The 11,098-nt window shown below is 40.7% G+C and overlaps 2 protein-coding genes across 5 annotated transcripts in view; both read left to right on the plus strand.

The window, feature by feature from the left end:
• Positions 1-10,583, plus strand: part of CHMP5 (charged multivesicular body protein 5) — a 10,840-nt gene extending 257 nt beyond the window's left edge. The window contains exons 2-8 of the mRNA XM_010583571.1: positions 4,807-4,911; positions 5,669-5,715; positions 7,316-7,409; positions 7,490-7,561; positions 8,654-8,762; positions 9,165-9,277; positions 9,982-10,583. Coding sequence (XP_010581873.1) covers positions 4,807-4,911; positions 5,669-5,715; positions 7,316-7,409; positions 7,490-7,561; positions 8,654-8,762; positions 9,165-9,277; positions 9,982-10,032 — 591 coding nt within the window. The 3' untranslated portion in view covers positions 10,033-10,583. The remainder of the gene's footprint in view (positions 1-4,806; positions 4,912-5,668; positions 5,716-7,315; positions 7,410-7,489; positions 7,562-8,653; positions 8,763-9,164; positions 9,278-9,981) is intronic.
• Positions 10,584-10,853: 270 nt separating this feature from the next.
• Positions 10,854-11,098, plus strand: part of BAG1 (BCL2-associated athanogene) — a 20,398-nt gene continuing 20,153 nt past the window's right edge. For 3 of the 4 annotated variants that reach the window (XR_775396.1, XR_775397.1, XM_010583573.1), the window contains exon 1: positions 10,862-10,936. Coding sequence is in view for 2 of the 4 variants with exons in the window: in XM_010583573.1 (XP_010581875.1) it covers positions 10,894-10,936 (43 nt within the window). In the remaining 2 variants the exon portion in view is untranslated. Of the gene's footprint in view, positions 10,937-11,098 lie in introns of all 4 variants that reach the window. The other variant, XM_010583572.1, reaches the window with a different exon arrangement.

Below are 11,098 nucleotides of genomic sequence, written 5' to 3' on the forward strand. Positions count from 1 at the left end.
GGGGGGAAGGTGGGCGTACGGTGGTTTGGAGGCAGAGCCCGTGAGTGTGCCTGTGGACGGACAGATGGACGGACGGACGGATGGATGTGGGTGTCGGTATGCACCTGTGCACAGGTGTGCGTCTGGGTATCCGGGGGTGGAAAGAGAGCGGTGTGCGGGCACCGGGTCTGCTGGTGTGTGTACTTGAGCGTGTGTAGCTACACGGCCGTGCTTTGGCACGGTGTGTTTGTGTGTGCGTGTGCGCGCACGCACACAGGTGTGTTTTAGCACGCACCTGCGCGTCGGCGCTTGTACACTTTTACAGATACACGCCCACGCCTGTGTTTCTTGGCTGTGTGTAGGAGCGCATCCCATAAATCGATGCACACGATGGGCGTGTAAGGCCTGGCTCTTATATCCTCGTGGATATTTCTAATATTTCCGTCTGAGGGCTTCGCTGCTCTGATCGCACACGCTAACTCCCGCCGTGCCAAGTTGCGAGAAGGCAGGGACAGGAGCAAGGGAACGAACCCCTCTGTCCCATACAGAAGGTGGGAGGGCAAATCCCACCTTCTGATGAAGATAGTTCCATCTGCTGTGGACGAGCTTGCCGTAGAGTCGATGGCAAAGGCGTGTGCAGGTGGACAGTTAAGCCCAGACCGAGTAAGAAATGCTGAGGAAACACGTGGTGGAACACTTCACAGGTGTTGTAAGGTTGGCCTGCCTGAAAAGAAGGTTAAGGAAAACTTTTAGGAAGGTTAAGCTTGTAATTTCATAGTCTCTTTTTGGCTTTTAAGTTTGTGAAGAAAACTAGGGTATGTTTTTACCCCTGCTTCTGTCGTAAACTAATTTTGAGAGGTGAAGAAAGAATACAGAGGTCTTGAGTATTTGTCCGAGTGGTTATCAAAGTCAGGTGAAACGTCAGTAATGGTTGTGGTATAAGTAGAGGGTAACTGAGCATTTTCCCTGGAACCTGGCAACAAAGCGTTTCTGTGGAAAATCACCATTTTCCTCCTGGAAGACTTATTTTGCTACCCAGTGAAGAGACTCTTTCAGTTAAATACCTAATATTTGTCAGTGCTGCCTACACAAACCCATGCACATCAGTCTCTTGTGTATGCCAGTGGCTGGGACGAGGAGAGAAGTAGTCACAGTTACTGTTTTTCCCAGTACGTTATTTTATTGGCAGAGAATCTGCATTGCTTTTTAGCGGTGTTGAACCCAAACATGGCTCCAAGTACGTTTAGTTAGAACAGTAAATAAAGCATATCCTCAAAAATCAGGGTGAGCTTTCCCATTGTTACCAGTGAATGCTTTGGTGGATGTCTGGAACTCCAAAATCCATCTGAGATACTGTTATTAATACTTAAGTTTGCCATTCCAGCGCTATAAGCAGAAGATCAGGAAATCTCTTCCTCACAGCAACCAACTCTATATTAGTCAGTCAGATTTTTGAGGGCTGATTTTGACAGTTCCAAGTTAACGTGCGTTTTCTAATGTTGAGAAACCAGGACACAAATCATAACAAAACCGGCCAGATTTCGATATGCCAGTAGGCTGTCTTCCACTAGGAGCTTGTTCAATCCCAGTGGATTTTGGGGGTACATAAAAGTGTAATTTAAATGGCTGCTTTCACTGGCAATGCCAGGAATTTAGGATTTTTTTCCCAAAAAGGTGGTCATCACCGCTACCCACCAGGAGCTGCATGCAGTTTTGATCATCTTCTAGTCGTCTGTAATGACATTATCTGAAAATTTGGCTATAGAAGACAACAGGTTAACGGAAACGCAGACTTTCAAATTTATTTTACATATGTAGTGACTTGGCCACCCATGATGGATTGCAGGGTGGCTTTTAAGATATAAAATCAAGAGCCTGTGTTGGTCAGCTGTTGAGAAATGAAGGGCTGGGTCCAAGCACAGCTCTTGGTATGAGGAAGTCTATAAACCACTGTTAATGTTACTGAGCTCCATGTTAGCTTTTTGCCCTGTTTTGACAACTTTAAATTTCTGTGGATGGAACTAAAATTTAAGACAGTTCTGTATACTAGTAGGTGTGGGCAGAAACATACTTCCTTTTACGAGTTTGAAGTTTATGCATTAACTTTTTGTGCCGTTTTACATGAGGTAATCTATCTGATCTGAGAATAACTTGCTGTGTTTTCAGGTCATTTTCCAATAGCGAAGTCTCTAGTACAGGTCCTGCTAAAAGATGAGAGAGATCATCAGTTGTTTTTTTTTTTTCTTAAATTGCATGTAAATTATTATTGAAGAGAGTTGTGTGAGATGTTAAAAAAACTTGCAGTTTCTTTAGCATGTTAAATTCAACAGTTTGGAGAAACAAGTAACATCACTTCTATGTTGTTTTCAATCTTAGACACATTTTGTTATATCTTTTGAAGGAGTCAGATTGCTTTGTAAAATCTCTTACTGTGTTACTTCAGTGGTAATTAGCCATTAAATGGCAGTTAGGAGTTATTGTATTTGGCAAGCAATGATTAATGTTTATAGTTACTATTTGCTAAAAATGTAGGCAACTCTTAGGCGGTAATTATGCCTGTGTTTTGGATGTTCTTTCCTGTGTATGCAGAAGTAGTATGACTGAACCCAATAAGATCAGCACACAATACGCTTTTTCCTTCTGTGGTGAGAGAACAAGCATCACCTTAAGATATCAAAACAATTCAAGATTTTTGCATTTAAAGGGCTGGTTCTGTGGGATCACTAATCTGAAGTGTTTACTAAAGCCCAGGGAACAGTTCTCCCTACTTTTCTTCGATGGCTGGTTACTATTGAGTTTTCCGGCTGGCTGTGTGATGCCCTTCTGTCACTTATTCTCCACTGGTATGTTCCCATTCTCCCTTGCAGTTTCTGCTCGCTGTCTTGCCCGCCTGCTGTGCTTGCCTCGACATTGCACTAAGTGGCAGATTTTTTTTATCCTTGCTGGCTGAGCACAGTCAGATGACTCAAAGCTGTCATGAGGCTGGTAGGAGGAAGGATCTGTGGCATTGGTATTGTTTTTACTTTGTCTTCTTTGAAAAAACATTCCAAATTTACGTTTTTTCAGAGTAATAAGTAGGAAACATAGGAACAAAAGACTAATAGTGGTGACAACAGTGTTAAAACTCAGTCTTGTATGTGATGTTCTTTTTTTAATTGAAATAAATTGTGATTTTGCTTAATAGCGATTTGGGATACCACAATCACTTTCTTTTGTTTAGATTGGGGCCCTTCTTTAGCAATGAAACATACCTCAGCATGGCTTATTTGTCAATAATAGAAAGCAGCTCTTCAAGTCCTGATACACAGTCTAGTTTTCTTTTGGATAAATTAGATCCGTTGTCCCCTCTTCTGTCCGTTCTCATTTTTAAAAGCTGTGTAATGTCCTGTGTAACGTGTGTGTGCAATTTTTACGTAGTTAATCGAGGTGGGAGGATCTGTCTCTGTTTTCTGCTAGTACTGACTAAAAGAATCATATAAATAAACCAAATAACTGGGTTTCCCCTGTGAGGGAGGCTGACCTCAGAGATACATTTAGCTGATGAAGATCTTGAGGAGGTGCTACACTTTGAGCCTGCAAGAGCTTTGCAATCGCAAATATCTCTTTTTCTTGCTGTTAGTAAAATATTTGGCATCATAGAAAGCTTAATACAATTTTGTCAATGCCAGCTGTGCCCAGGCACTTTAATGTCTTGTGTGGAGTGTTCATATCAAATGTTCTGCTCAGGATGCCTCTGGCGAATGCATGTTGGTGTCCTAGAGCAGAGATTCAAAAGGATCACTGAGACACCAAAATGAAAATCTGCATAATTATACATGTTTAGCCACACAATTAGCAAGTCAAAATTGTAAATTTGCACTGATTGGCCTCACGCTGTAATTGGAATGTCAGTATATTCTAAGCCCTAGAGAGGCTCCTTGGAATGAGAAGTTAATAAGCTTTATTTTGTTGTTTCCAGAGAAATGCTGTGATAGTTGGTTCACATTAAGGAGGCTTTCTTTATCTTTTTTATGAATTTGTCTATGCTGTTAGAATGATCTATACCCATGCTGGGTCATGTAATTATCACTTTTAACCCTCTTATGCAGAAGGGTTAAAATATTTCCATGATGACAGCTCTGTGATACGCTTTGCAGCAGGGCTGTTGGGCTTGACTGCTGGAGGTCTTTTACTGAGCTATGCAGCTACTATTGGGATTTGAAGCAAAAGTGCAGTAAGAATTCAGAGTAGCTACCAGGCGGAACTGCTGTGTCCTGATGCCTTTTGCGGGAGGTGATGGGGAAAGTGTCTCTCTGACAAATAAGTTAGGCACCTTTGAAAAAATGGTTAAGTCTGGGCTTCTTAAACGTAACTAGTAATCCAGGTATTATTCTGAAGGATTACTGTTCTCTCCTCACCAGAAATAAACCTCTAGCCTTGCTGAACACATCCCTGTCCCTTTTGCATTGCCCCCCTATCTGCCAGCATGGTACACTTAGGTTTTCCTTTCTCTGTTCCAGTTTAGTCCCTGGCACTGGAAGTTACCAGAAATTCCTGAACAGAGACCTTGACTTGAGTGGGTGTGCAAGGGAGCATCTCAAAGTGATGACAACATGTTACAATGGCAGAGCTTCCTGCAACCTCAGAACGTTTCTTGTGCTCCTTGTAGAAGGTGTTTCACTTGATTCTGGGTTTGGATTCTCTACAAACTGTTTATAAAACCACTGAGTGAAGAAACAATTCAGTTAGAAGTATAATAAAACTGAGGCTGTTCTTTCTATTGTCCAATACCTGAATAAAACCTTAATGAATGTTTTGTTTGTTTGTTTTCCCCATTATGTATTAAAGGTGGATAGCAGAGCTGAGTCAATTGACAAGAAAATTGCTAGGCTTGATGCAGAACTAGTGAAGTATAAGGATCAAATGAAGAAGATGAGAGAGGGACCTGCAAAGGTAAGAATCTTCTGTGGGATTTAAGCATGAGGGGATGTGACTCATACTTCTTGTCACGTAGTGGCGTGATTTAGCCAGTTCATCAGGTTCTTAGAATTGCATGGTGCCCTACTGATGAGATCTAAAGATCCTGCAGGATTATTTTTATTCTGAAGCATCTCTTAGACATGCATCTTTGAACAGTGTTTTCACTGCTCTTTATTTCTTCCAAAGTGTAATGTAATTCCTCAGTCAGAAGTAAGTTGCTTCCCTTCTTCCGTTACCTGAATTAAGTCTAGTAGAGAGGCTGTTTTCTTCATCAGCCAAAACAAAAAGTTCTGCACTGTGCAGAAAGGGAGTAGGAAAACCCATTTTTGAAAGTGGATGAACATGTAATATAAAATATATCTAATAATAAACATATCTAATATAAACAGTATTGTTAAAGTACCTTTTGCAGTATTATTTGATGCTGACCATTAAAATGTGTTGATGAATGAGGGTTCTGGTGAACTAAGTTTGACTTTGTATTCTGCTTATCAAAAAAAAATTTAAAAGCCAGAAATTTGAAAGTATTTTCTATTAGAAGCTTTACTTACAAGCCTATTTGGTTAATCATTAATGCAGGACAAATGCTGAATGTGACTATTGTTAAACTCTTTGCACTGGTAACTGAGGAATCTTTTGGAAAACTTAAATGCAATACATTAGGTTTAAACAGTATAATCAAGAGTGAAGTCAAATATTTTTCCTAACATAACGATATTGTGTCTTTCAGAATACAGTAAAGCAGAAAGCATTGAGAGTGTTAAAGCAGAAGCGAATGTAAGTTTAAACCTTTCTCAGTTTGGGATTAATGAAAGCCTGTTTTCTTTAAAGGGGATGGCACGCTTTCATTTATCTTTCCAGTACTCTTGCTTCTGAGCATTCTTTAAAGAAAAATGCTGAACAAGCTAGCCGGCCTTTCAGAAGCGTCTCCTTACAGATTTTGCATCAGCATATTTCTGCCTTACTTGTATGTGAGCATATAAATTTGGATTGGGACAAGCTGACCTAAATCTGCTCACTATTAAAGCTATGCTTGGGTCCTAAACTTTCTGACAGTGCCTCATTTTATATTATTAATTGAGTACTGTAGATCGTGTACTTAATGATCTTGGTCTGGTTTACTGGAAATTTACCTGTTCTCTGTGGACACCCTGTAGGACTTGAGCACATGTAGCACAGGTAATTGTGTCTATGCAAAAAAACAGAATAGACGGGATAGATGATCCTGTGGTCTGGTCTAGTCTACTATACTGTCTTGAAAAGTGTCCAGCAACAAATACAAAGGAAAGAATGCCAGAACATGGCAAGTGTTCAGGGGTGCTTCGCTGGAATATCTTACACTCCCTGAACTGCAAATCTCTTAGATGCTATCTGAGCCAAAACTCCTTCGTCTTGTATTTCATATCCCTCAGATGAATTGTACCTCTGCAGACTTGCTCAATTACTTGCTAAGTATTTGTGAACTCTTACCATCCAAAACATCCTATGGTAAGGAATGCAATAGTTAGATGTGATGAGAAGGACTGCTTTGTTTTGTTTGGTTTTTTGTTGTTTGGTTTTGGGGTTTTTTTTTCATTTTTTTACCTATGCTGCCTGCTAATCTTACTTGATAGTTGTTCCTCTATTTACAGTCACTGGGCCCCTCACAATAGGCTATCATCATATCTTTTCCATGTTGTTGAACAGTAATTTATTTAGTCATTCTTTGTCCAGAAGCTGTTCTGTATTCAGATCATCCTTGTCTTGCAGATGTTCTGCCTTGGGTTTGAAGAAGGACTCACTGTTCGTTTTTATGCTTTCATTTTTATATTTAACTTGACACACTTTACATTCTTGATTGGATACAAGTTTAGCTTTGAGAAGGATGATTTCTTGATTTTTTAAAGTCTCCCTCTTTTTTCTGGTTAGCCTTAATGGTTTCCTTTTGCTACCCTATCCTCCCCCTCCTCCCGGCCCTGCAAAGCTCCAGTGCAGAGCCGTTGTGGTTTGGATAACCTGCATCTCTTCCATTTTGCTTACAGCATTAGTGAGCAATGGCATGCATCTCTAGCTTATAGCGATTAAAACTTTTGCTGTATCCTCACCTACTGTGTTAGCCTATACAAATACGGTGTTGCTGTCAGCTAAAACAGAAGCTTAGTTCAGGAGTCACTTTGTCCACTTTAAATACACATAAATGCGTATGGCCAGATTTTTATGAAGCTGTTTATTCTGTGATTGTTTATAAGAAATTAAAAAAAAAAAACAACAAAAACGACCATCTGTTCCTATCTTTAGACTACTGCTGCTGATTTTTCAATTTTTAAAAAAATTAAGAATTTTTGTGGCAATAAATAGTGTGGTGTTTTAAAGCCATTATTTGCATTGTTTTTAACAGGTATGAACAACAGAGGGATAATCTATCACAGCAGTCTTTTAATATGGAACAAGCTAATTACACTATTCAGGCACTGAAGGATACAAAGACAACGGTACCAGTATATTAATCTCACATTTGTTTAATTTGTTTATGCTACATCAGATACAAGCATGTTTTTTGGCTCTATTCTAGGTTGATGCAATGAAACTGGGGGTGAAAGAAATGAAGAAAGCTTACAAGCAAGTCAAAATTGATCAAATTGAGGTGAGCTTCTATAGTTTAAGTTATTAAAGCACAGAAACAGTGTACTAAAATAGTGACAAGTGGACTATGTAACTTAAATGTAAGCTGACTGTTCACATGAGTTTGCCTCCCTTTATTATGGGAACACCATCATAATCCCTTCCCGATTTCTCTGGTACTGCACAGTCAGTTTTTGGCCTTACTGCACTGATTGTTGTTTCCTTGCTGGGCTAATCTTTAACCTCTCCCTTTCTTTCCTCTGTACTTCAGCATAATTGTTGGTGAATACTTCCTGCTATGGCTTTTTTGTCGTCTTTTTTTTTTTTTCTTACATGTTAGCAACACGCACATTAGTCCTTTGCTCCCCCAGTTCAAGGTAGCGCCTGATTAAAAAAAACAAAACCCAAACCCCAAAACAAGCAAACCCCCCCCCAAAAAAACCAAACAAAAAATTTAATTTCAAGAAGTCTGCAAGGCCTGAGCCTGTCTTCAGAAAATGCATAAAAAAACCCTGTAAGATCTCTAAATATAAAGTATGCTGTACTTAAACTCTTATCAAATGCCAGTGCTGAATTCCTTTAAGTCCTCTTTCCTATGCTGTTTTTATATATGGCCTGCATTGTAAACCTTTAGGCAAGTATTGTCTCCTTAGTTTTACCAAGTATAGTGCCAAGAGGTATGCTAAAGTATCTTCTAAATTTTGCTGTGGCACAAGTCAGGTTAGTGCTTATTCTCCAGATGGTAGATTTAATTTCTCTAGATTTCAAACTCTCCTGCTTTTCAAGATGATGCTGGACTCTGGGTATTTTATTAGAGGTTTTCAATTTACCCTGAAGAATACTTAAAACAAGAGGATTTTGCAGAGATGTTGTTTCAAGGTTCCTCTTTTTCTACCTCATACATTTATTGTAATTTTAATAGTAGTTAAGGCCACACTATAGTCCTGAACGCATGTGTCTTGACTTGTATTAATGCTGCTTCAAAAAACAGTTTATGCATTAACAAATTTGAGTGCCTTGTATGTTGGAATTATTAAACTGAATTTGATTAATCTCTGATAAGTTTAACTAAAACTATAAAGTATGGACCAGTTGAAATTGTTTCTTGCTTCAGGACATACAAGATCAGTTAGAGGATATGATGGAAGAAGCCAATGAAGTCCAGGAGGCACTGAGTCGCAGCTATGGAACACCAGAGATTGATGAAGATGACTTGGAAGCAGGTGAGGAAGGTGGAGGATGATTTTTACGTTACTGAATGTAAAAATCATCATGCAGTCATACAGTGATTTTTAATTTCATTAGTCAAATACTTGAAGTGTGTTTAAAAAAAAAAGTTTTAATCACTTTTTTAAACATAAAAGCTGCATTTCCTTTAAGAGCAGTAACAAGAGTATGAGACAAACATGAGAGATACACTGATGGAATGCTACAATGATGGAAAGAAGGTTCTCGCCATTGTGTGTGTGTGTGTGTGTGTGTATATTCCTGACTGATGACTAAATAATGCTGAATGAGTATGAATGTAAGCATTCAGTATGAATCCTGTTTCTCTGTAAGAGTGAATTTTCTTTTGCAAAAGGAATTCCTTGCATAATTTTTCAACCGACATAATTCAATTCCAGAACTGGATGCGTTAGGTGATGAGCTTTTAGCTGATGAAGACAATTCCTACTTAGATGAAGCTGCATCTGCTCCAGCAATCCCAGATGTCACTCCTACTGACACGAAAAACAAAGTGAGTCCTTTCCTCTTTAAAAGCAAAATACATGGTTTTTTTTTGTTTTGGATTAGTCACATTTGTGTTGGTTACTTGATGTTTGGAATCCTTAATATTTTGAACAAGAAAATGTGCTTAATGTTTTACGTATTTTGGATGCTATATATGAGACAGTACTGAATGCTCTTTATTATATTTTAAAGAGCTAAAATGGCATTTTGTAACTCCTGTTAGATGGGATATTAGAAAAAATTTCTTTACTGAAAGGGTTGTCAGGCATTGGAACAGGCTGCCCAGGGAAGCGGTGGAGTCACCATCCCTGAAGTTATTAAAAAACCACATAGACGAGGCACTTCAGGACATGGTTTAGTGGGCATGGTGGTGTTGGGTTGATGGTTGGACTCGATGATCTTAAAGGTCGTTTCCAACCTAAACGATTCTGTGATTCTAACATTGTCTGACTGCAAGTAGAATGAAGTGTACTATTACAGCTCCTACTACAGTTTTTCTTGAGAATGTAAGAAAGTCTTCTGTGTGTTTGCTTTTGGGGCTTTAATACAGCTTCATAGTGAGGGAGAACACCGTTGCTCTTATTTTGACTCCAGCTGTCACACAGGGGCAATTACAGATATATCACTTTATAGAAATTGTAAGGAAACTTTTGTGAAACGTTCTGGCTGGTGGAGAGTTGTTAACCTGTTGCTTCTTTCCCTTTCTTCCAGGATGGTGTATTGGTGGATGAATTTGGATTGCCAAAGATCCCTGCAACATAAACGTTTCAAAAGCACAATGGATACAATGAACTACACTTTACAAATCACGTTAAGAATTTTTTTTTAAATCCTGGAGAACTTGTCCTTCCAGTGTAACCTTAATATCACTACATCTTAGAAGGCAATATCAATGGCTGGTGGTGTTCTTTCTTTGAAGAAAGTTGCTCTGCTACTGACTTTTCTATTAATGGAAAATTCGGCACAGTTCCCTTCAGTGGAAGCAGTCAAGTCTGACAGGTTTTGATTTCTGTGTCTTCTGGACAAAGTATGATGTGAAGAGTTAGTGGTGGCTGTCGATAGCTGAGGTTTATTTTGACTCTGTATTATGTTTCTCTTTCTCGAAACCGAGACTGTGCGTCACTGCTCACTCTCTGTAAAATAGCTCCCTTATTACTATGCTCGTTTGATAAAAGAATCGAAAGCAATTTTTAAACTACTGCTGTCTCGAGACTTTTACGCTACCATCCTTGTAACCTTCTGGGAAGCTGTAATAAATAGGGTTATCGCTAACTTTATGTATTCTATGGAGACATAAAATCACGTAGATTAGCTGACGCCTTCGTGTGGTGTTTCTGGCCGTTAATTTGGGCTTTGCCCTCCCCCTTCTCATCCGTGCCCGGTGCTGCTCGAGCAGAGGCCTCTCCACAGCTGGAGGCCGGTTCCGTCCCCTTCACGGGAAAAAAAACAGCCGCCCCCCCCCCCCCCCCCCGCAAAAACGTCATCGATGACGCCCTGTCAACAACAGCCCCCGCCGCCTGCCGGCGTCACGTCCGCCTTCCCTGCCAGAGGGGAGGGGCGCGGCGCGGAAGTGACGCCCTGCCGGCGCGCGCCCGCCGGACGGTTTCCTCACGGCGGGGTGAGATGGCGGCGCCCGGAGCCCCGGTTACCGTCACCGTCACTTACAGTAAGAACCGGGGGAGCGGAGGGGCTGGGCGGGGGGCTCGCCTCCCGCCGAGCCGAGCCGAGGGCGGCTTCCCCCGGCGTGGACCGTGCGGGCCGGTCCCCGGCGCTTCGGCGGCCTCCTCCGGGGCCGGCCTTCCCTGCCGCCCCCGCCGGCCCCGCCTCT

Source organism: Haliaeetus leucocephalus, unplaced genomic scaffold (genome assembly GCF_000737465.1).
Source record: "Haliaeetus leucocephalus isolate CR32 unplaced genomic scaffold, Haliaeetus_leucocephalus-4.0 Scaffold915, whole genome shotgun sequence".
Classification (NCBI taxonomy): domain Eukaryota; kingdom Metazoa; phylum Chordata; class Aves; order Accipitriformes; family Accipitridae; genus Haliaeetus; species Haliaeetus leucocephalus.